This window comes from Neoarius graeffei, chromosome 19 (assembly GCF_027579695.1).
Source record: "Neoarius graeffei isolate fNeoGra1 chromosome 19, fNeoGra1.pri, whole genome shotgun sequence".
Classification (NCBI taxonomy): domain Eukaryota; kingdom Metazoa; phylum Chordata; class Actinopteri; order Siluriformes; family Ariidae; genus Neoarius; species Neoarius graeffei.
The window spans coordinates 21,795,039-21,815,499 of record NC_083587.1 but is presented as its reverse complement, the minus strand read 5'-3'; the positions used below and the strand labels follow the sequence as shown (position 1 = coordinate 21,815,499).

Here is a 20,461-nt window from a genome sequence, read left to right as displayed (position 1 = left end):
TGATTAGCAATCAGAGATCTAATGAACTCTAAATTCAAATACTACAAATAAAAAAAAAAAAACACCCACAACTGAACTCTCACTACACTAATTTCTAGTCACATGAAGAACAGTGTGGATATTTCAACAGTTAATAAGTCGGCTCTTCACTGCAGTGCTGAATAATTGGTGAACTGTTTTGACCTGGACAGACTTTGCTTTTTACGTACTCTCGAGGTTTGGTGCTGACCAGCACGTGAAGAGGACCCTTACTGCTGAAACACTGCTTGAGAAATGCTTCCACTTCATGGAACGGCCTCAAGAAAACCAGGTCTCCGTTGATAGCAAAGATCTTCTTCCCCACCTCCATCCCCGCCATCTGCACAAAGAAATAAAATAAATAAATAAATAATGGAAAAAGTAAACTTCGGCACACACTGATGCATTTTAGATATGCTGAGGAAATTATTTGTGCTTTACTTTCTATTTATTCTCTCATTTCTGATTTATTACGTCAGTTCTCTCACGTTTGGTCATATCCTGATGATAAAATGGTTAAACTTATTAGCCATATTTCTCAACCTGGCTTGAAACCCACCCCAGATCCTGAAATTCTAATCTAATCTAATCTAATCTAATCTAATCTAATCTAATCTAATCTAATCTAATCTAATCTAATCTAATCTAATCTAATCTAATCTAATCTAATCTAATCTAATCTAATCCCTAATGAGCCACTGCATGCATTCATTATCCATCCTTTACACTAATATCCTGTAACCTGACCCGCCATGCCCTTTAAACCTTTCTGGGCTCTGCGATATATCCTGCTAGTTCATTTTAAGTCAATATCAGTTTGATTTACAACAGATTTACAAAATCTGCTATGTAAAGCCTCTTCCTCTGGTCTAAGCAAATATCTGCTATGATTTTTACACAACCCCCAAACTACAGATATAGCACTAAATCTTTCATTGCAATACGCCACTTCCTGTGCTTGGCTCTTAGTGGAGCTCAGCGATTTCAGTGAATGAAACACCCACACGTCGCTTGTCTTACTGTCCATATCTCCATCTCTCCCCCACTGTATGTCACTCCGTTTTCCTGAGAAACCGCAAGCGAGCTGAACGCTTCCCTTCTATGTCGATTCAGCATTCTATAAAATGAAAAGCTGGCCTTTCCCTTCCCTTGTTCTCTCTCCTTTTCCTGTCTAGAGCTCATGCATCATATTGCGTGTGAGTCAAATGCAGAGTGGTTTTTACGAGATGGTCCTTTATCTATGCGAGTGCAGAGCTGAAGCATATTGCCTGATTTAACAACACCATATTGGAATCGTGAACTGCAACTCCACATTCTCTCTCTCTCTCACACACACACACACACACACACACACACACAGCATCACTTCAGCTCTGGACAGCATCATCATACCATCCCCCATTAAGACGGATCAAGTTTCCACAGCCTCAGATAGTAGAGTCTTATTTAACAGAGCCAAGATTCAGAAACACTAAAAAGAGAAATTGCCTCGGAGCTTATAAAGCTTTCTATTTCTGACTCGCCACAAGAATTAAACCTGAAACCTCTTTCTAACACAGAGAGAATTCAATCTGTAAAACGACGATCCTTGCGATCACAGCATTGGGGATCTGATCGAAGGAATTTCTCATGAATTAAAATTTGAACAGTTGCATCTCAAACTTGGTGGTACGGTGGTGTAGTGGTTAGTGCTGTTGCTTCACAGTAAGAGGGTTCTGGGTTTGAGCCCAGTGGCTGACGGGGGCCTTTCTGTGTGGAGTTTGCATGTTCTCCCCATGTCTGTGTGGGTTTCCTCCAAAGACATGCAGGTTAGGCTAATTGGTGGCTCTAAATTGACCCTAGGTGTGAATGGTTGTTTATCTCTGGCCCTGTTTACATTATTGCGGATCATCAGATTAACATTTTTAAAACGATTCGCGTGCACACAGCAACGCCAATACACGATTCGCGTGCACACAGCAACGCCAATACACGGATACGCTAATCACATGACTAATTAGACGGCACGTCACATGATCCCAGTGCATATCGGGCATGCGCAAGTCACTCACCACTTGCAAGTGGAAGGATGGCAAGCGAACACCTTCTCCAGCAGATAAACACACCTGGCTGTGATGTTCATGTTCTCACTGAGTTTAAGCGCCTGAAGGAGGTTGAAATGTGTAAATAAACCTCAGTGCAGCTCAGCGCTTCCTCCTGCGCTCCAAATCACTCCGCCCTGAACAGCGAGTGCCCTCTGGAGGGTGCGCACTCCGGCCCTGCGCAGCTCACAGAGCGCGCGAGTGAAGCGCACGAGCAGTGATTCGGGACTGAGCCGCTGTGTGTGTGATCCCAACGCCAGCGAATCAGGAAGGTGGATGTCACAGTGACGTTGTCCAATGTCGACGTCAGCTAGAGCTCAGCACAGCGTATCCGCGTATTCTCAATGTTTACACAGCACCGGACCAGGCACGATCTGGATTGAATACGTGGACCCTGGCGGATTCCCGTTTCCCGGCGTTTCCAGGCATTTTAATGTAAACGGACAGTGCATCCGCGAAGAAAACGAGACAGATACGGTCTAATGTAAACTTGGCCTCTATGTGTCAGCCCTGCAATGATCTGGTGACTTGTCCAGGGTGTACCCCGCCTCTCGCACATAGTCAGCTGGGATAGGCTCCAGCTTGCCTGCGACTCTGCACAGGATAAGCGGTTATGGATAATCAAACTCAGTTCAGCATCTCACAATGGATGTCATACGATCACAATTTTGATTTATCAAATATTTATCCTAACACTCTATAAATCTGGTCATCTGATTACAATTGCATTTAAAAAAAAACTGCAACACACATGTTCTGCATTCAAATCCGTGATTACGTACCCAAACTAGACAACATTTTTATCTTTAGGCCACCTGAGCCTTCGCCAAAATTGAAGGAAGCATTGCACGAAGGCTATTACTCTCAGTCAAGGGAGTAACTTTGATTTTGACATTGGTGGGGACACAAAAGCGATCCAAGGCAGAGCTTCCAAAAGGTGTTTTTTTTTCCATTAGCAATCATAATTTCATGTCATGCAGATCTTATAGGTTGATGAGGGCAGCTGTGGCCTAATGGTTAGGGAGTTGATTGGTCTTTGGATCCCAGGGTTGCAGGTTCAAATCCCACCCTTACCTCTCCCTACATCTCCATCCATGGCTGAAGTGCCCTTGAGCAAGGCACCTAACCCAACATTGCTAGAATCTGATGATTTATTGCTTTTACACCACACAATTCCTAATTTGTGTTTAAGCAGTCGTTCTGTCTCTTCCACAGAAATACATGAAAATAAAAATTAAAAACTTTAAGCATTTTTAGCATTAAATATTGAGGTTTTTTAAATTCAATATCTGTATTGTTTGACATTGGGGGGGGTCTCAAAATTCACTGACTGCCTTATTGAGACACTCATAAATAGGTGCTACTGGCGGCATTTTCTATTCTGTAATTAAGCTCAAATTTAGTTAAAATGATATTTGGATATATAATTTAGTGATTGCCTATTATAGCATGATTATGATTACATTAGTATTGCATTTGTAGTATACCCCCCATTTTTTGTCTTTTTGTTGCCCCTCCATTTTTCATATTATGTCTTTTTGTTGCCTGTTTCTGTGTTCGTAACGTGTGTTATGATTTTCACTGCAGATGTGCTTGTGACTTCTTTTATGTTCATGCTGCAGTTACCAATATTCGTCTGTAGGTGGCAGTAAAGGACCATGGATTTGTTGTATCTAGCCTAGCCAAATGCAAGTCGCACATCTGCATGGCCATGCAGTAGCCTACATCTGACTACTTACATTCTGTAAAACCATTAGGTCTATAAATTTAACATTCATTCATCGAGGATATTATCTAACACCAAGTTACATTGCTCCAGCATTCCTTTTCTCTGCAGTTATGCAGTAGCCTAGCTCTGATGTGTCCTGTCACGTTGCTAAACCTGCCTAAGGAGCCGCAGCAATACTTTTATGAAGGGTTTCCATACATCAAAAGGATTTTGTTGAGTTTTTAAAGCTCGACGGAAACCCTGCACTTACGTTCTTGACTTTGAAGAAGAATGAACGAATGTCTCGTTTCTTGGGAGGGCGGCCGTCATCCATGATACTCAAGTCAGCATGCGAGTCGTAGGGCAAGCATGCATAGACATCGAAGTCCAGCTCAATTTGTAGGCTGACGGAGAGTGGGGGGTGCATGGGGTAGGTCAGGTGTGTACGTGTGAGATACGGGGGGTTGATGGGCGGATAGTCACGGCTGCTGTGGGAAGTGTGCTGCTTTTACAGCAGATGGCGTGACAGCTGGGATAGCCAACCATGTAAGTTAGCGAGAAACAGGTAGCTAATCAGAGAATGATATCTACGTTAGAGGGGGGATTATTAGCAGTGTCATACATTTAACCCTTTGTGTGCCATATAATCATTGCTCAGGTTAGGACATCGGTTTTATTGATCGTGATTACACAGTAGCAGCTGAATATTGGTAGGGACACGTCCCTAGCGTCCCTACCCAAAATTACGCCCTAGCTCTCAGTGTAGGTCTTTTACCTTGTAGGCTAGCTACGTAAACTGTGAGGTATAAGATTAGCAAGCTAATTCAGCATGATCTCATTTAAAACGATTGACAGTGATGTGATTGGATTTTGTTCAGTTTCATACTAAACCCCAAGACCATGTTGGTTCATTTCAAATACAACCTCAAGCTAATAACAAACATGACAGATCAGTCTTCTGCAAGAAAACAAACAAGACATTTAAATAAAATCTTTGTGATATTTTTATCTTGTAGCTAAGAGTCGTATTTGTGTTCATAGATAGCAGAAAGACAACCAACATCATCACACAATTGTTAACAACAATCTGCATGACTCGATTAATCCATAAACTAAGTTACAAAGGTTTAGAGGCACCTTAAAAGCAGGGATGATATTTGTATGTTTTCTTATGTCTTGCTGCACCTCATTTATTAATATTTATACACATTTGGTGACACGGTGGTGCAGTGGTTAGCACTGTTGCCTCACAGCAAGAAGGTCCTAGGTTCGAGCCTCATGGCTGAATGGAGCCTTTCTGTGTGGAGTTTGCATGTTTTCCTCATGCCTGTGTGGGTTTCCTCCCACAGTCCAAAGACATGCAGATTTAGGTCAACTGGCTACTCTAAACTGCCTATTCATCAGCATTGGAGCCATTCATCAGAATTGGAGGCGCTGTGACCCAGATATGGATCATGACATTGGGCCCAGCTGAAGCCGACCTAGTACGGAAGTACTCGTATACACCTTTGTCCTGAGAACAGGTTGAATTATCGAGCTATCCTTGACTTACAAGTGACATCAAAGCAAAATAGAAGCCTGGATGTCGGCCATGTTGGTGTAGATACAAATGCGTGGTCAAGTGATATTCCATACAAAACATATTCACGCGTGCACAACTCTCTTTGTTTTTCCACTGCTTTAAGCGTTCTTTTAGCTCTGCCATATCTTTGTGCTGTATATGGTTGTGGTCACAACAGTCCTTGTGACCGGGGCACATTCCGATTGTTTAGAATTCCGTCTGTGATTCGGAAAGAGGGCGAGGAAACTCTGAGGCTTAGTACGGAGAGGAGACGAGCACGGCTGAACAACATTGGCAGGGCTGATCTAACAAAGACTAAAACCAAAACAGTTCATGTTTGCAGTAATAATTTTATCTCAGGTCAGATTCAAAAGCTTTCTCAATAATATCACGGAAGAATTTTATTTCGTGTTGCTCGAATTTTGCTATAAAATGAGCGTTCTCTTGTCGTGGTTCACTCGGTCGTTGTTATAATTTTAACACGTGTATTACTATTTCGCTTCTAGGAGCGCCAGCAAAATTATACAATAGAAACAATCCAGACTGGGCGCCCATTCAGAAAATGGGTTATGTTTCATCCAAGGTCGGACTTGATTCTTCAGCAGCTGAACGACACCAACAAGCTCAAAGGAGGAGGAAGACAGCTAAATTTGCAGAAGCTCCATGTGGTAGCTCGCCTGTGGAGTTCTAAGACACCACGGTTGAAGCTGGGAAATTAATACCAGGTCAGCTAATTTTGACTGAAATAAAGTAATATTATTTCAAAACTTCCATAAATTTAATATTTCCAAACTGATATGGGTATTCAATGGTCGGTAGAAGCATGTTATCCTTAGAATAAACCCACTTTTTTTTAAGTAATATGGATCAAAACCATACATATCTATCTTCTCTTTGTGTTGAATCTTCGCTCGACCGTTCAAATCTTAGTAATACTGAGAAAATTCAGCATTGTTTACAGACACGCTTTCAGCGGCTGCCATCCTAGTTGCTTTGTATATCCACCATCATGGCGGACGCTCATGACGTAGCACATTTTGATCACGTGGTTGCAAGTCAGCTATATTAGTGAAAGTACTAGCTCTACCATGCTAGCTCTTCGTTCACTAGCTACAAAAGGGTTAGGTTTAGGGTTTAGTTATCTAGTTAGGTATTTTGTGGTCAACAACAGAAGAAGAAGAAGCTGCTGTTTGTCTGAAATCATTTCTTGTGAACAAACAATGTTTGCAGGATGCTAAAAATGATGACATCAAACGACAATGAAGGGTGTCCTGGATGGGATACTGAAACATCTCGAAAGGAAAGGATCGAGAAATATAGGACCAGACAAAAGTTTGGACACACCTTTGAATTCAGTATTTTTTCTTTATTTTTATTAATTAAAAGTCACTTCATACCTTAAAGTAGGGCTGCGTACCTAAACGTAACATCGGGTACAGGTACAGGTACTGGTACAGAGGTTTAGGTACAGGTCCGGACCTGTACCTGTACCTGAACAATTTGACAAATTAACATGTGTTCTTCTGAACTTCTTCAATAATGACAGAAACATTAATAAACTGTTGACAACTTGTCAGTATCTTTATTCAAAGAAAACCGAACATAACTAGGTTTCCTACCTCACTTCTCAGTCACCCTATAGTTAACTTGGGACAAAAAGTCATAAGTTGTCTCACAGCGAGAAGTGACTACACTAGAGTACTACAGACTACGCGCAGTCCGCGGCCTTTAACTTACGCGGCAAAATTACACAAAGCAACAAAGGCCACCAATGCCAGCAAAGGAAAAATGGCTGACCTGCTTTTGAGTCTTTTTGACCAATCAGAACGCTGGATCAGCCAAGCTCTCGCAATGTCTCGTGAGACTGTGGCGAGAGGATCTCAAATCAAAGATGGCTCCGATTTCAAGTTTCAGCGCGGCATTTTACGTCTTTTCCAGTGCTAAATTTTCGTCTTTGTGGTAGGATTTACGCATCTTCAGTAACAAAATAAGCATTGGTGTAAATTTATATCGGTACATTACCGGTACTTCATGATCCGGTATTTTGGACCTGTACCGAATCGATTTTCACGGTACAGTACCGGTACACAGTACCGGTACGCAGCCCTACCTTAAAGTAATGATGGATGTCGTTTCTCTTTACTTAGTTGAGCAGTTCTTGACATAATATGGATTATTACAGTTGTGGTGTAGAATAGGGACATTTACGGTATTTGTATGATTTATTATTTATTGTTTGATGATGTCAAACGCATTAAGAAGGCAAGAAACTCATCCACTAATTAACTTTTGACGAAGCACAGCTGTTAATTGAAAAGCATTCCAGGTGACGACCTCATGAAGCTGGTTAAGATAATGCCAATAGTGTACAAAGCGTCATCAAAGTAAACGCCGGATACTTTGAGGAATGTTAAAATATCAAACATTTTTTTTGTTTTGTTTTTTAATGCTTTTTGTTTACCCCATACTGGAAGTCCATCTGTGTTCCATACGTTATTTGATAGTTTTGGTGTCTTCAGTATATTGTTCTACAATGTAGAAAATAGTCAAAATACAGAAAACCCAAAGAATGAGTAGAGTAGGGGTGTACAAACTTACCTCTGCATGAGAGCCTTTCTCCACCGACTTGATAATTGGAACCCTGTTACGGTCCTCAAGAGTGAAGCCGTATCCTCCATCACTAGGCCTTATCTACAGAGACGAGTGCATAGAGTTTAGGATCAGCAGCAGCACTATGCTGAGTTGAGATGGTGCTGTGCAGAAAGAAATACAATCTAACCTCTGGGTTTGATAATAATGCATTTTATTCTGTCCACATTCACCGGATATGAGCAATCACATGCTCTGATTGTCTACTCTAGTACTAGGATATCAGATCCTATACCGTGAGTAGAGAAAAATATAATGATGGAGTGTGTTGCTGAACCAACCAAGGACGAAATAAAAACTCTATTCAAAAACAAAACCCCCAAAAATAAAAAAGCAACAAAATATGGAATAATAGTATCTTTTTTTTTATTTTTCAAGAATTATTACTCCTAGAACTGCCACCTTATTGTGGTGGAGGGGTTTGTGTGCTTGAATGATCCTAGGAGCTATGTTGTCGGGGGCATTATGCCCCTGTTAGGGTTTCCCAAGGCAGACAGGTCCTAGGTGACAGGCCAGACCAAGAGCAGTTCACCAAAAAACCCCTATGGAGAAAAAATCCAGGACCGTGACGTCGCCCGGTAGGACGCAGCCGGGGCCCCACCCTGGAGCCAGGCCCGGGGTTGGGGCTCGTATGCGAGCGCTTGGTGGTCGGGCCTTTGCCCATGGGGCCCGGCCGGGCTCAGCCCGAAGAGGCGACGTGGGCCCGACCTCCTGTGGGTTCACCACCCACAGAGGTAGCAGTAGGGGTTTGGTGCAGTGTGGATTGGGTGGCAGTCGAAGGCAGGGGCCTCGACGACCTGACCCCCGGACACAGCGGCTGGCTGTTGGGACATGGAATGTCACTTCGCTGGGGGGGAAGGAGCCTGAGCTTGTGCGGGAGGTTGAGAGGTACCGGCTAGAGATAGTCGGGCTCACCTCCACGCACAGCTTGGGCTCTGGAACCCAGCTCCTCGAGAGGGGCTGGACTTTCCACTTCTCTGGAGTCGCCCATGGTGAGCGGCGGCGGGCTGGTGTGGGCTTCCTTATAGCTCCCCAGCTCAGCCGCCATGTGTTGGAGTTTACCCCAGTGAACGAGAGGGTCGCCTCTCTGCGCCTTCGGATTGGGGAGAGGGCTCTTGCTGTTGTTTGTGCCTACGGGCCAAATAGCAGTATAGAGTATCCGGCCTTCTTGGAGTCCCTGGGAGAGGTACTGAGGGGTGCTCAGACTGGGGACTCCATTGTGCTACTGGGGGACTTCAATGCTCACGTGGGCGATGACAGTGACACCTGGAGGGGCGTGGTTGGGAGGAACGGCCTCCCCGATCTGAACCCGAGTGGTGTTTTGTTATTGGACTTCTGTGCTAGTCACAGTTTGTCCATAACGAACACCATGTTCGAGCATAGGGGTGTCCATAAGTGCACGTGGCACCAGGACACCTTAGGTCGGAGGTCGATGATCGACTTTGTAGTCGTGTCATCTGATCTCCGACCCTATGTCTTGGACACTCGGGTGAAGAGAGGGGCTGAGTTGTCAACTGATCACCACCTGGTGGTGAGTTGGATCCGCTGGCGGAGGAGGAAGCTGGACAGACCTGGCAGGCCCAAACGTATGGTGAGGGTCTGCTGGGAACGTCTGGCCGAGCACTCTGTTGGGGAGGTCTTTAACTCCCACCTCCGGGAGAGCTTTTCCCAGCTTCCGAGGGAGGCGGGGGACATTGAGTCTGAGTGGACCATGTTCTCTACCTCCATTGTGGACGCAGCTGTTCGGAGCTGTGGCCGCAAGGTCTCCGGTGCCTGTCGTGGCGGCAATCCCCGAACCCGGTGGTGGACACCGGAAGTAAGGGATGCCGTCAAGCTGAAGAAGGAGTCCTATCGGGCCATGTTGACCTCCGGGACTCCTGAGGCAGCCGACGGGTATCGGCAGGCCAGGCGTGCTGCAGCTCGGGCAGTTGCGGAGGCAAAAACTCGGAACTGGGAGGAGTTCGGGGAGGCCATGGAGAAGGACTATCGGTCGGCCTCGAAGAAATTCTGGCAAACCGTCCGGCGCCTCAGGAGGGGGAAGCAGTACTCTGCCAACACTGTTTACAGTGCGGGTGGGGAGCTGTTGACCTCGACTGGGGACATTGTCGGGCGGTGGAAGGAATACTTTGAGGATCTCCTCAATCCCACCGTCATGTCTTCCACTGAGGAGACTGAGGCTGATGACTCAGAGGTGGACTCGTCCATTACCCAAGCCGAAGTCACTGAGGTGGTTTGCAAGCTCCTCGGTGGCAAGGCACCGGGGGTGGATGAGATCCGCCCTGAGTATCTCAAGTCTCTGGATGTTGTGGGGCTGTCTTGGTTGACACGCCTCTGCAACATCGCGTGGCGGTCGGGGACAGTGCCTCTGGAGTGGCAGACTGGGGTGGTGGTCCCTCTTTTTAAGAAAGGGGACCGGAGAGTGTGCTCCAATTATAGGGGAATCACACTTCTCAGCCTCCCAGGGAAAGTTTACTCCAGGGTACTGGAGAGGAGAATTCGACCGATAGTCGAACCTCGGATCCAGGAGGAACAATGCGGTTTTCGTCCTGGTCGCGGAACACTGGACCAGCTCTATACCCTTCATAGGGTGCTCGAGGGTTCATGGGAGTTTGCCCAACCAGTCCACATGTGCTTTGTGGATCTGGAGAAGGCATTCGACCGTGTCCCCCGTGGTATTCTGTGGGGGGTGCTTCGGGAGTATGGGGTTCGGGGCTCTTTGCTAAGGGCTGTCCGGTCCCTGTACGAACGGAGCAGGAGTCTGGTTCGCATTGCCGGCAGTAAGTCAGACCTGTTCCCAGTGCATGTTGGACTCCGTCAGGGCTGCCCTTTGTCACCGGTTCTGTTCATAATTTTTATGGACAGAATTTCTAGGCGCAGCCAGGGGCCGGAAGGAATCCTGTTTGGGAACCACAGGATTTCATCTCTGCTTTTTGCGGATGATGTTGTCCTGTTGGCTTCTTCAAACCAGGACCTTCAGCATGCACTGGGGCGGTTTGCAGTCGAGTGTGAAGCGGCTGGGATGAGAATCAGCACCTCCAAGTCCGAGGCCATGGTTCTCGACCGGAAAAGGGTGGCTTGCCCTCTCCAGGTTGGTGGAGAAGTCCTGCCTCAAGTGGAGGAGTTTAAGTATCTCGGGATCTTGTTCACGAGTGAGGGAAGGATGGAGCGTGAGATCGACAGGCGGATCGGTGCAGCCTCCGCAGTGATGCGGTCGCTTTACCGGTCCGTCGTGGTGAAGAAGGAGCTGAGCCAAAAGGTGAAGCTCTCAATTTACCGGTCGATCTACGTTCCGACTCTCACCTATGGTCATGAGCTTTGGGTAATGACAGAAAGAACAAGATCGCGGATACAAGCGGCTGAAATGAGTTTCCTTCGCAGGGTGGCTGGGCGCTCCCTTAGAGATAGGGTGAGAAGCACAGTCACTCGGGAGGAGCTCGGAGTAGAGCCGCTGCTCCTCCACATCGAGAGGAACCAGCTGAGGTGGCTCGGGCATCTTTTTCGGATGCCTCCTGGACGCCTCCCTGGGGAGGTGTTCCAGGCATGTCCCCCCGGGAGGAGGCCCCGGGGAAGACCCAGGACACGCTGGAGGGACTATGTCTCTCGGCTGGCCTGGGAACGCCTCGGTGTTCTTCCCGAGGAGCTGGCCGAGGTGTCTGGGGAAAGGGAAGTTTGGGCTTCCATGCTTAGACTGCTGCCTCCGCGACCCGGTCCTGGATAAGCGGAAGAAGACGAGACGAGAATTATTATTATAGCATTTTTCACAAATCGCTCCTGTCATTTCGCCGATTTGTTTACATTCTAAGCGGAAATGATTTTGGTGGACGTTTTGTGTGAAGTTTTTGTTTATCGAATTTGCAAAAAAATAAAAATGCTCTGTTTCTCAAAATCCAGTGAATGTGGATAGAATGAAACAGTTATTCCACTCAATCTCATCGTACATGGCTTATAGCCGCTATCAGTTCATGTACGACTTGATTTCGTGGAATAATTGTCAAATATATGAATCGTGATCGTGTGCTTCATTACATTTCTAAATCGTATAGTGTATGTATCTAGTTACTAAATACAGAAACAATGCCAAATGATCAAGAGAAAATTCAATGAACAATACTTTTTTACTGTTTATAGTTACATTTCATGACAAGTTAGTTCCTGAAAGCAGCTACAGTATATACAATTGTTCCCTTGCCAGGATTGATTGATTGATTGTACATTGCATTTTACAATCAATTCTTATTTCAAAGGCTTCATTGGCTTTTTATGGCCAATATATTGTTCCACGAAACATGGAAACATATTAAATTAGAATTCAGTATCTGATTTAATCATCAACTTTCCAACATTTAATATTCATCCTATCCATGCGAGATAACTGCAAATGTCTGAGGTGTTGTTCAACAGTTTAAATGCTATGCATTTTTCTCCAGTAGGCATCAAATCCAACAAATAATCTCATCTCATCTCATTATCTGTAGCCGCTTTATCCTGTTCTACAGGGTCGCAGGCAAGCTGGAGCCTATCCCAGCTGACTACGGGCGAAAGGCGGGGTACACCCTGGACAAGTCGCCAGGTCATCACAGGGCTGACACATAGACACAGACAACCATTCACACTCACACCTACGGTCAATTTAGAATCACCAGTTAACCTAACCTGCATGTCTTTGGACTGTGGGGGAAACCGGAGCACCCGGAGGAAACCCACGCGGACACGGGGAAAACATGCAAACTCCACACAGAAAGGCCTTTGCCGGCCACGGGGCTCGAACCCGGACCTTCTTGCTGTGAGGCGACAGCGCTAACCACTACACCACCGTGCCGCCCTCCAACAAATAATCTACAATAAAATTCTTCCTGAAATATAACTTTCCTGTTGAATTCAAACTGGAGTTATTAATATAAGTCACTTACATTTAACTCACAGTTCGAATTGAGACTACTGATCGTTTGTTTTTGTTTTTTTTCTTTTTCTTTTGAGTCCCAATCCACTTCAGGTTTCATCGACATGCCACTGGAAATACTGTGCTGCATCTTTCCACAACTTCGCTGAGCTATTGCGCACGTGTCCTCCAAGCCAAGCCGATCGCCTCCGCAGTTTTGAAACATGGCAGCAATGAAAGACTGGTTTCAAAGCAGTCATTCGTAGTTAATGAATTACATCGCAAAGTTGGCCCAAGCGCAAACTCAAGAAATGCTACAAATCAGCAGAGCTGCGTGACTGGACACAATGGCACAGCAGCACACGGTAAACGATACCAGCTGTGAGAAATTACAGCCACTCATCACTCACCAGCAGAGATTTAGCAATGACATTTTCGACGATCTTCAGATCGTGCTTCATGGGCTTGTGCTTGGTGTTCGATCCCTCCATCTCTTCGTCGGCGAAGAAGCGGAACAAAAGGGGCTCGTCCTTGAACTCGCTCTTCTCCAGAACTGTGAAAGAAGTGAGAATTAAACCATGTCCTGTATTCAGACCTCAAGTAAGAAATAAAACATGACACTGTTCTTTTACGGGAAAACATGCGACCCTGATGTGAAGCGGAATTACTGTTCCCAACCTGAAGTTCTATTTTCCTATTTTCCTATAACAGCATATCCGAAAGCGTTTTATTCCTTTCATACGACAGCAATTTATGAACTTGTTTGCAATTTGTAACTTGTTAAAAGAACACCACATCACAGTTTTTATCCATTTATAGTTACATTTCATGTTGTGGAACACCTGTGAGTCAAAATAGTTAAAAAAAAAAATCAGCTATAAGCATCCGCTCCTTCATCAGCCTCTTTCTTCTCTCTTTTAAAGTAAATTGGACAAAAACAAAACTTCTTGTGTTCCTGAAAAACTTTAGGATTTTTCTTCAGGATATATTTATGCGTTGGTACTCAAGCTCTGATTTTTGGTGCTTATTTTCAGGCATTGTGAGTGTGAAAACTGAACCACGAGCACTTTCTGTGTGAGAGACTCATAATTTAGGAGAAAAAAAGCTGAAAAGCGATGGAGAAGGGGAGTTTGGATCTCTCTCTCTCTCTCTCTCTCTCTCTCTCAGAATGGTGGGGGTTTCACACTGCTGAGAAAACCCCAGGCCTTTTTTAAAGCCTGTCTCCAGAGTAACACAACCTCAATTGTGATTTGTTTTCCCTATGTGCAAAATACCCCCAGTGAGAAAAAAAGAATGTGAGCAATATTTTTCTCCTTATTTTCCTCCATTTAACAAGATCAGCTATAACGTCAGCAGTCATAATAGTGTATGTAAGCAAGCGTAATAACTCAGGGGCATGAACGCATGTGATTCTGTTGCAAATTTGGTACTGATTGATGGAAACAGATTCGTTGGGGTCATTATGACCCATATATTCTGTAATTTGTCGCTTAATTGTGGGCAGTTGGGTGCAGACCTGTCCAAAACATAATGACAAATGAAGTGTGAGTCATGCATGATGTGGAGTTTGGCCCAGCGTGGCTCCAGTCTTCAAATATAAGGCTTGGATTTAGTAAACAAGCAGTCACTATGGAGACAGACCATTCGCTAGAACTTACGATCACTTGGACTAATTGGAAAAGATTAGCAAGATTGGCTCTAATATAAGGTTCTGTTTGGGTGGCAAAATACAGGATCAAGCCGAGGAACACAATGGAGCGTTTGTTCTCTGGAGTATATACGCGTAGTGCCTTTGAAGGAAGAGAAAGCGAGAGATGCCAATCATACCATGATGCATGAATCCATTGTCACACAGCTCCACCCCCAAGATCAGCGCTTCTTCTCTTGTTCGACAGTCACCCTTGAAAGAGAAAAAAATGACAGTTTTCATTGTCTGCCAAGCACTGTTAAACTACCACACATTACACTGCGCACAAGTCGAACGCATTTACATCAAAAACGACTCAAAGGAGAACAACTGAGAAGGGTTGGCTCATCGCCTGGGGTTATCCAGTGACACGCCTGAAGAAGAGATGTACATTTCAATTAGTCTTACTTCAAAGCTTCATGACACATTAAATAGAAACCCCTGAAGACGACCATAAAAGGATGCTACCCCCCAGGAAAAAAAAGAGTCAGGATAAATAAATAAATAAATAAATAAATAAATAATCTGCCATGTTAAAATCCAACAATCCGATTTTTCCGTCTCCTTCTGGATTAATATCATGTGATATTACTTAAAGTGTAATTAATATATCTTAATAATACACACAGGTCCATTGGATGTATCCTAACCTCCTCATGACAAACCACAAGTTGCTATAATATTCATATAATAATATGGAATTATTTCCATCGCCAATGGAGCAGCATGCTTAATACACACATTCAAGCTGTACAACGAACTACAGAAAAATCAAATGCAGATTGTACCTTCAGGACAAAAAGAAGAAGAAAAGTAAGGAGTAAAACACTATAGGGCATCCTATCATAGGAAAATAATCAACAATAGAGTGATGAGTTTGGGCCTGAGGTGCTTTTTTTTTTTCACTTATACTACAGTAATCTGCCAATAATTACTAGAGTGGCGGCTACAATTATCGACACCTTAACGATCTTTTGGCGGTTGCAAAAGTAGAAGAGACTTTCAATACGTAAATTGTGCATGAATAATTATTTAAACTTCCACTGAAAAAAAGGAGTCGATTCCCAATTACTTAGCGTATCAGATCACGTGACACCGTTCCACAATCGACACCTTTGTCCACAGTTATCGACACCCAGATGATTATTTATAAAAAAAATAATAATAATCGCTAAGTGGTATTAAGTTAACAAAACAGCTTTTATTTAAGCTTATATTTTGTACAAAATATATTTTATATAAATATATGGATGTTGGTGCTTAAATACAGTGGGGCAAAAAAGTATTTAGTCAGTCACCAATTGTGCAAGTTCTCCCACTTAAAAAGATGAGAGAGGCCTGTAATTTTCATCATAGGTACACTTCAACTATGAGAGACAAAATGAGAAAAAAAATCCAGAAAATCACATTGTCTGATTTTTAAAGAATTTATTTGCAAATTATGGTGGAAAATAAGTATCTGGTCAATAACAAAAGTTCATCTCAATACTTTGTTATATACCCTTTGTTGGCAATGACAGAGGTCAAACGTTTTCTGTAAGTCTTCACAAGGTTTTCACACACTGTTGCTGGTATTTTGGCCCATTCCTCCATGCAGATCTCCTCTAGAGCAGTGATGTTTTGGGGCTGTCGCTGGGCAACACGGACTTTCAACTCCCTCCAAAGATTTTCTATGGGGTTGAGATCTGGAGACTGGCTAGGCCACTCCAGGACCTTGAAATGCTTCTTACGAAGCCACTCCTTCGTTGCCCGGGCGGTGTGTTTGGGATCATTGTCATGTTGAAAGACCCAGCCACGTTTCATCTTCAATGCCCTTGCTGATGGAAGGAGGTTTTCACTCAAAATCTCATGATACATGGCCCCATTCATTCTTTCCTTTACACGGATCAGTCGTCCTGGTCCCTTTGCAGAAAAACAGCCCCAAAGCATGATGTTTCCACCCCCATGCTTCACAGTAGGTATGGTGTTCTTTGGATGCAACTCAGCATTCTTTCTCCTCCAAACATGACAAGATGAGTTTTTAACAAAAAGTTCTATTTTGGTTTCATCTGACCATACTGTATGACATTCTCCCAATCCTCTTCTGGATCATCCAAATGCTCTCTAGCAAACTTCAGACAGGCCTGGACATGTACTGGCTTAAGCAGGGGGACACGTCTGGCACTGCAGGATTTGAGTCCCTGGCGGCGTAGTGTGTTACTGATGGTAGCCATTGGTACTTTGGTCCCAGCTCTCTGCAGGTCATTCACTAGGTCCCCCCGTGTGGTTCTGGGATTTTTGCTCACTGTTCTTGTGATCATTTTGACCCCACGGGGTGAGATCTTGCGTGGAGCCCCAGATCGAGGGAGATTATCAGTGGTCTTGTATGTCTTCCATTTTCTAATAATTGCTCCCACAGTTGATTTCTTCACACCAAGCTGCTTACCTATTGCAGATTCAGTCTTCCCAGCCTGGTGCAGGTCTACAATTTTGTTTCTGGTGTCCTTTGACAGCTCTTTGGTCTTGGCCATAGTGGAGTTTGGAGTGTGACTGTTTGAGGTTGTGGACAGGTGTCTTTTATACTGATAACGAGTTCAAACAGGTGCCATTAATACAGGTAACGAGTGGAGGACAGAGGAGCCTCTTAAAGAAGAAGTTACAGGTCTGTGAGAGCCAGAAATCTTGCTTGTTTGTAGGTGACCAAATACTTATTTTACCGAGGAATTTACCAATTAATTCATTAAAAATCCTACAATGTGATTTCCTGGATTCTTTCCCCCCATTCTGTCTCTCATAGTTGAAGTGTACCTATGATGAAAATTACAGGCCTCTCTCATCTTTTTAAGTGGGAGAACTTGCACAATTGGTGGCTGAATAAATACTTTTTTGCCCCACTGTAAATAAGGAAGTAATTCTAATGTTTGTAAACAAATAAACTGATAATGTTTAACCTGTCAGAAAATCTTTTTTTTCCACTTTCTACCCACTTTCTAAGTATTTTCATAGATCATATTTTCTTAATCATTTGTTGTTGTTTGTGTTAATTTCTAGTTTTGTAGTTTACCAGTAAATGTCAACAAGCGATTGACATGGAAATCCAGGTCAAAGGTCGCATGTCATTCCTCGAACCAAAATATAAAATGTTTACTGATATGTGGTAGATATTTACAACAAACTGCAAAAAATAAAAAATAAAATAAAATTATATATATATATATATTTATATATATATATTTATATATATTCTGACTGGAATTGAAAAATCTGAATATTTCAAGCATGTAATTTTTTATATGCTAGGAATTTAATTCTGGTCTAAGTCTTTTTATTGCAATCGGATTCCAAATACTCTATAAACATTCCATTCTGTTATGAATCAGAAAAAAAATATTATAAATCACAGCATTTTTTTTTTAAGTACTTCATTTACTTCAACAATGTTACACAAAGCTCGATCCATAACAGTTGTAAACGTCGCTTAATTCCACAGGGTGTCGATAATGGTGGACACCGGTGAAAGTGATCACTATTATCGACACCTCACATGACTTCTCAAACGCGCGTTTAGACACAAAATGGCTACTGTCAAATGAAAGAGTAAGAAACAAAGTAGGTTTCGACAAGGAGATCATGAAATATCGGTGAATTTGATCAGTAAAAACATGTCCATGATCTTTCCACCATGCTTACCTGCGATGATAATGTCCGGGTTTTCCTCAAATTGCTGATCGTGCTAAAAAAAATTCCATCTCAGGTAACGAGCTGTATCATCAGATGACCAGATCAAAGGGTGAGGGGGCGGGGTCTTCCGGTTGATTAATTAACCAATAATAAATGTTGGAACTGAAACTCACCTTTGTAAAATTGTTTTTTTAATGGTAAATCTGAAAAGATGTCGATAATTATGGACTGTCGATAATTGTAGCTGCCACTCTACTGTATATTAATTGAAGAACAACATCATTTTTAGCCCATTTATAATTTAAAGTGCATATCACGGGTAAATTCAGGAGCAAGATCAATGTAATTCTCCTATTTTATATTAAACTTTGGTCAAATATCTGTCACAGTTTGCATTTTGTGCAATTTTTTTTACCTTGCGCAATACTAGAAAAATTCAGTTGAAATCAAGCCATTTGAGGCGAATTGGTCCGCCTCTGAAAAAACTTGGCATTTGGATTTCCTGGGAAACAGTGATTTTTGTGACGCCGCGTGCAGGATGCCTCCCTCTGAATCCTACGCCAGCGCTGGTTTGTTTATGAGAAAACGACCTGGTGGTTTTCTGCAAATTTCTTCAACGTTATCACGTAATTATTAAAATGGTTAACAGATGTATCGTAGGAGGGTGTAGCAACACCAATCTTGATGAGATTAGTACTCATCATTTCCCAAAAGACCGGACAATGAGAGAGAAATTGGAGCGCTTCGTGTGAGGCACCGGGAAGCCGAGGAACAAAGCAGAGCCGAGAAAAAGACCAAGAAAATCGTCGATTCACAAGTCGACTGCTGCCAGGGTGAGAAATAAGAGAGACTATACTCTAAATTAGGTGTTCCTGTGTTTGTGTGGTACACGGGTAATGTTATTTATTGACACACACAAAAGTAAACAACACGAAAGCGCTGGGCGATAATACACTTCACATGTATCAAGGGATATGCGTGTCAGGGCTTGAGATCTTGGGACCTGTCAAACACATTAAATGTATATACAACCCTGCTTAGCCGATTCCATGTGTGTAGCTTATGAAATCTTTCTCCTACAGTAGCCAGTACTCTTCTAAACGAAGAAATATATAAATACATAATAGTAATTAGAAAAAATGTGATTTATATAACAATAGATATAGCATCGATACATGAATCCATGGGTTTAGAAGCTGAAGCTGAAGGTGACAATTCCATATTTCAATGCAAAACCGCTAGCTGCTAAACTTGGTCTACACAGGCTGTGCACTGAAACCGTGCAAGCTCTCTCAGCCTGCTGGCGGATCCGCACGTGACGTCACGAATCTGGCTCCAGACTCCGTTGGGATTTTTCCAGATGCGTTTTGTTATTTTATTTTTTTCTGCTGTAGACAGATGGCCTTGTGCAAAATTACCCTTCTGGATGAGTGTGTAAAGGGACATACTTTCATTAAAAAAAGAACACAAAATTGGTCCAGAATATGCACTTTAACCATCATGGTGCACTTCCCAGAGCGAAGTGTACTCCTTGTGCTTTTACTGTGACATGTTTTTGTTGTGTCTTCAGCCCTGTCTCCACCCCAACTTGCCATTGGCTTATATCCTGATTGTGTTCACTTGTTTTCCATTTATATCTGGGTCAGTGCATTTATTAGTACCCTTATTTTCTTGTATCTACAATATTTGCAAAATCTACAGGTTATTCTTGTCTGTTATCGTCTGTGATTGGACCCATGCCTGGAACTGGACGCCGATTTTTGGTTTGCTCTAAATAAAGAAGCCACTGAGTTTACGCAAGCAGTAAATTTAAGTTTATAATCTTGGTGTAATCTTTATCACTCTAAATTCCATTAAATGTGCTGGTAGATTAGTAGACTATCCAGCTAGCTAGCTAAATACCTGGTTTCTATAACTTTTTCCTGCAAAAGCACAGTGACAGCTGCCAGGATGTGTTCTTAGAGACATCAGTGTAGTTTTAGAGCATTTCCAGAGTTATTTATTGATATTTAGGGAAAAAAAATAATATTTTATATATATATATATATATATATATATATATATATATATATATATATATATATATATAATACAAATAGAGCACTGCATTTGTATATGGTGTACTGGAAATGCATGACAATGTTCTTAGGCATGATGAGCCATCTGCTAAAAGTTAAACATCTGTAAACTTGCTCTGTTATTTAAATGGACTGTGTAC

At 43.0% G+C, this 20,461-nt stretch overlaps 1 protein-coding gene across 3 annotated transcripts in view; it reads right to left on the bottom strand.

Annotated features, from left to right (window-relative positions):
• The window catches only part of prex2 (phosphatidylinositol-3,4,5-trisphosphate-dependent Rac exchange factor 2), a 266,799-nt gene that overhangs the window by 129,381 nt on the left and 116,957 nt on the right, over positions 1–20,461 (bottom strand). For all 3 annotated transcript variants that reach the window (XM_060899865.1, XM_060899866.1, XM_060899867.1), the window contains 4 exons: positions 14,724–14,796; positions 13,307–13,449; positions 7,967–8,059; positions 210–358 (listed from right to left, as the gene is read on the bottom strand). In XM_060899865.1, coding sequence (XP_060755848.1) covers positions 210–358; positions 7,967–8,059; positions 13,307–13,449; positions 14,724–14,796 — 458 coding nt within the window. The remainder of the gene's footprint in view (positions 1–209; positions 359–7,966; positions 8,060–13,306; positions 13,450–14,723; positions 14,797–20,461) is intronic.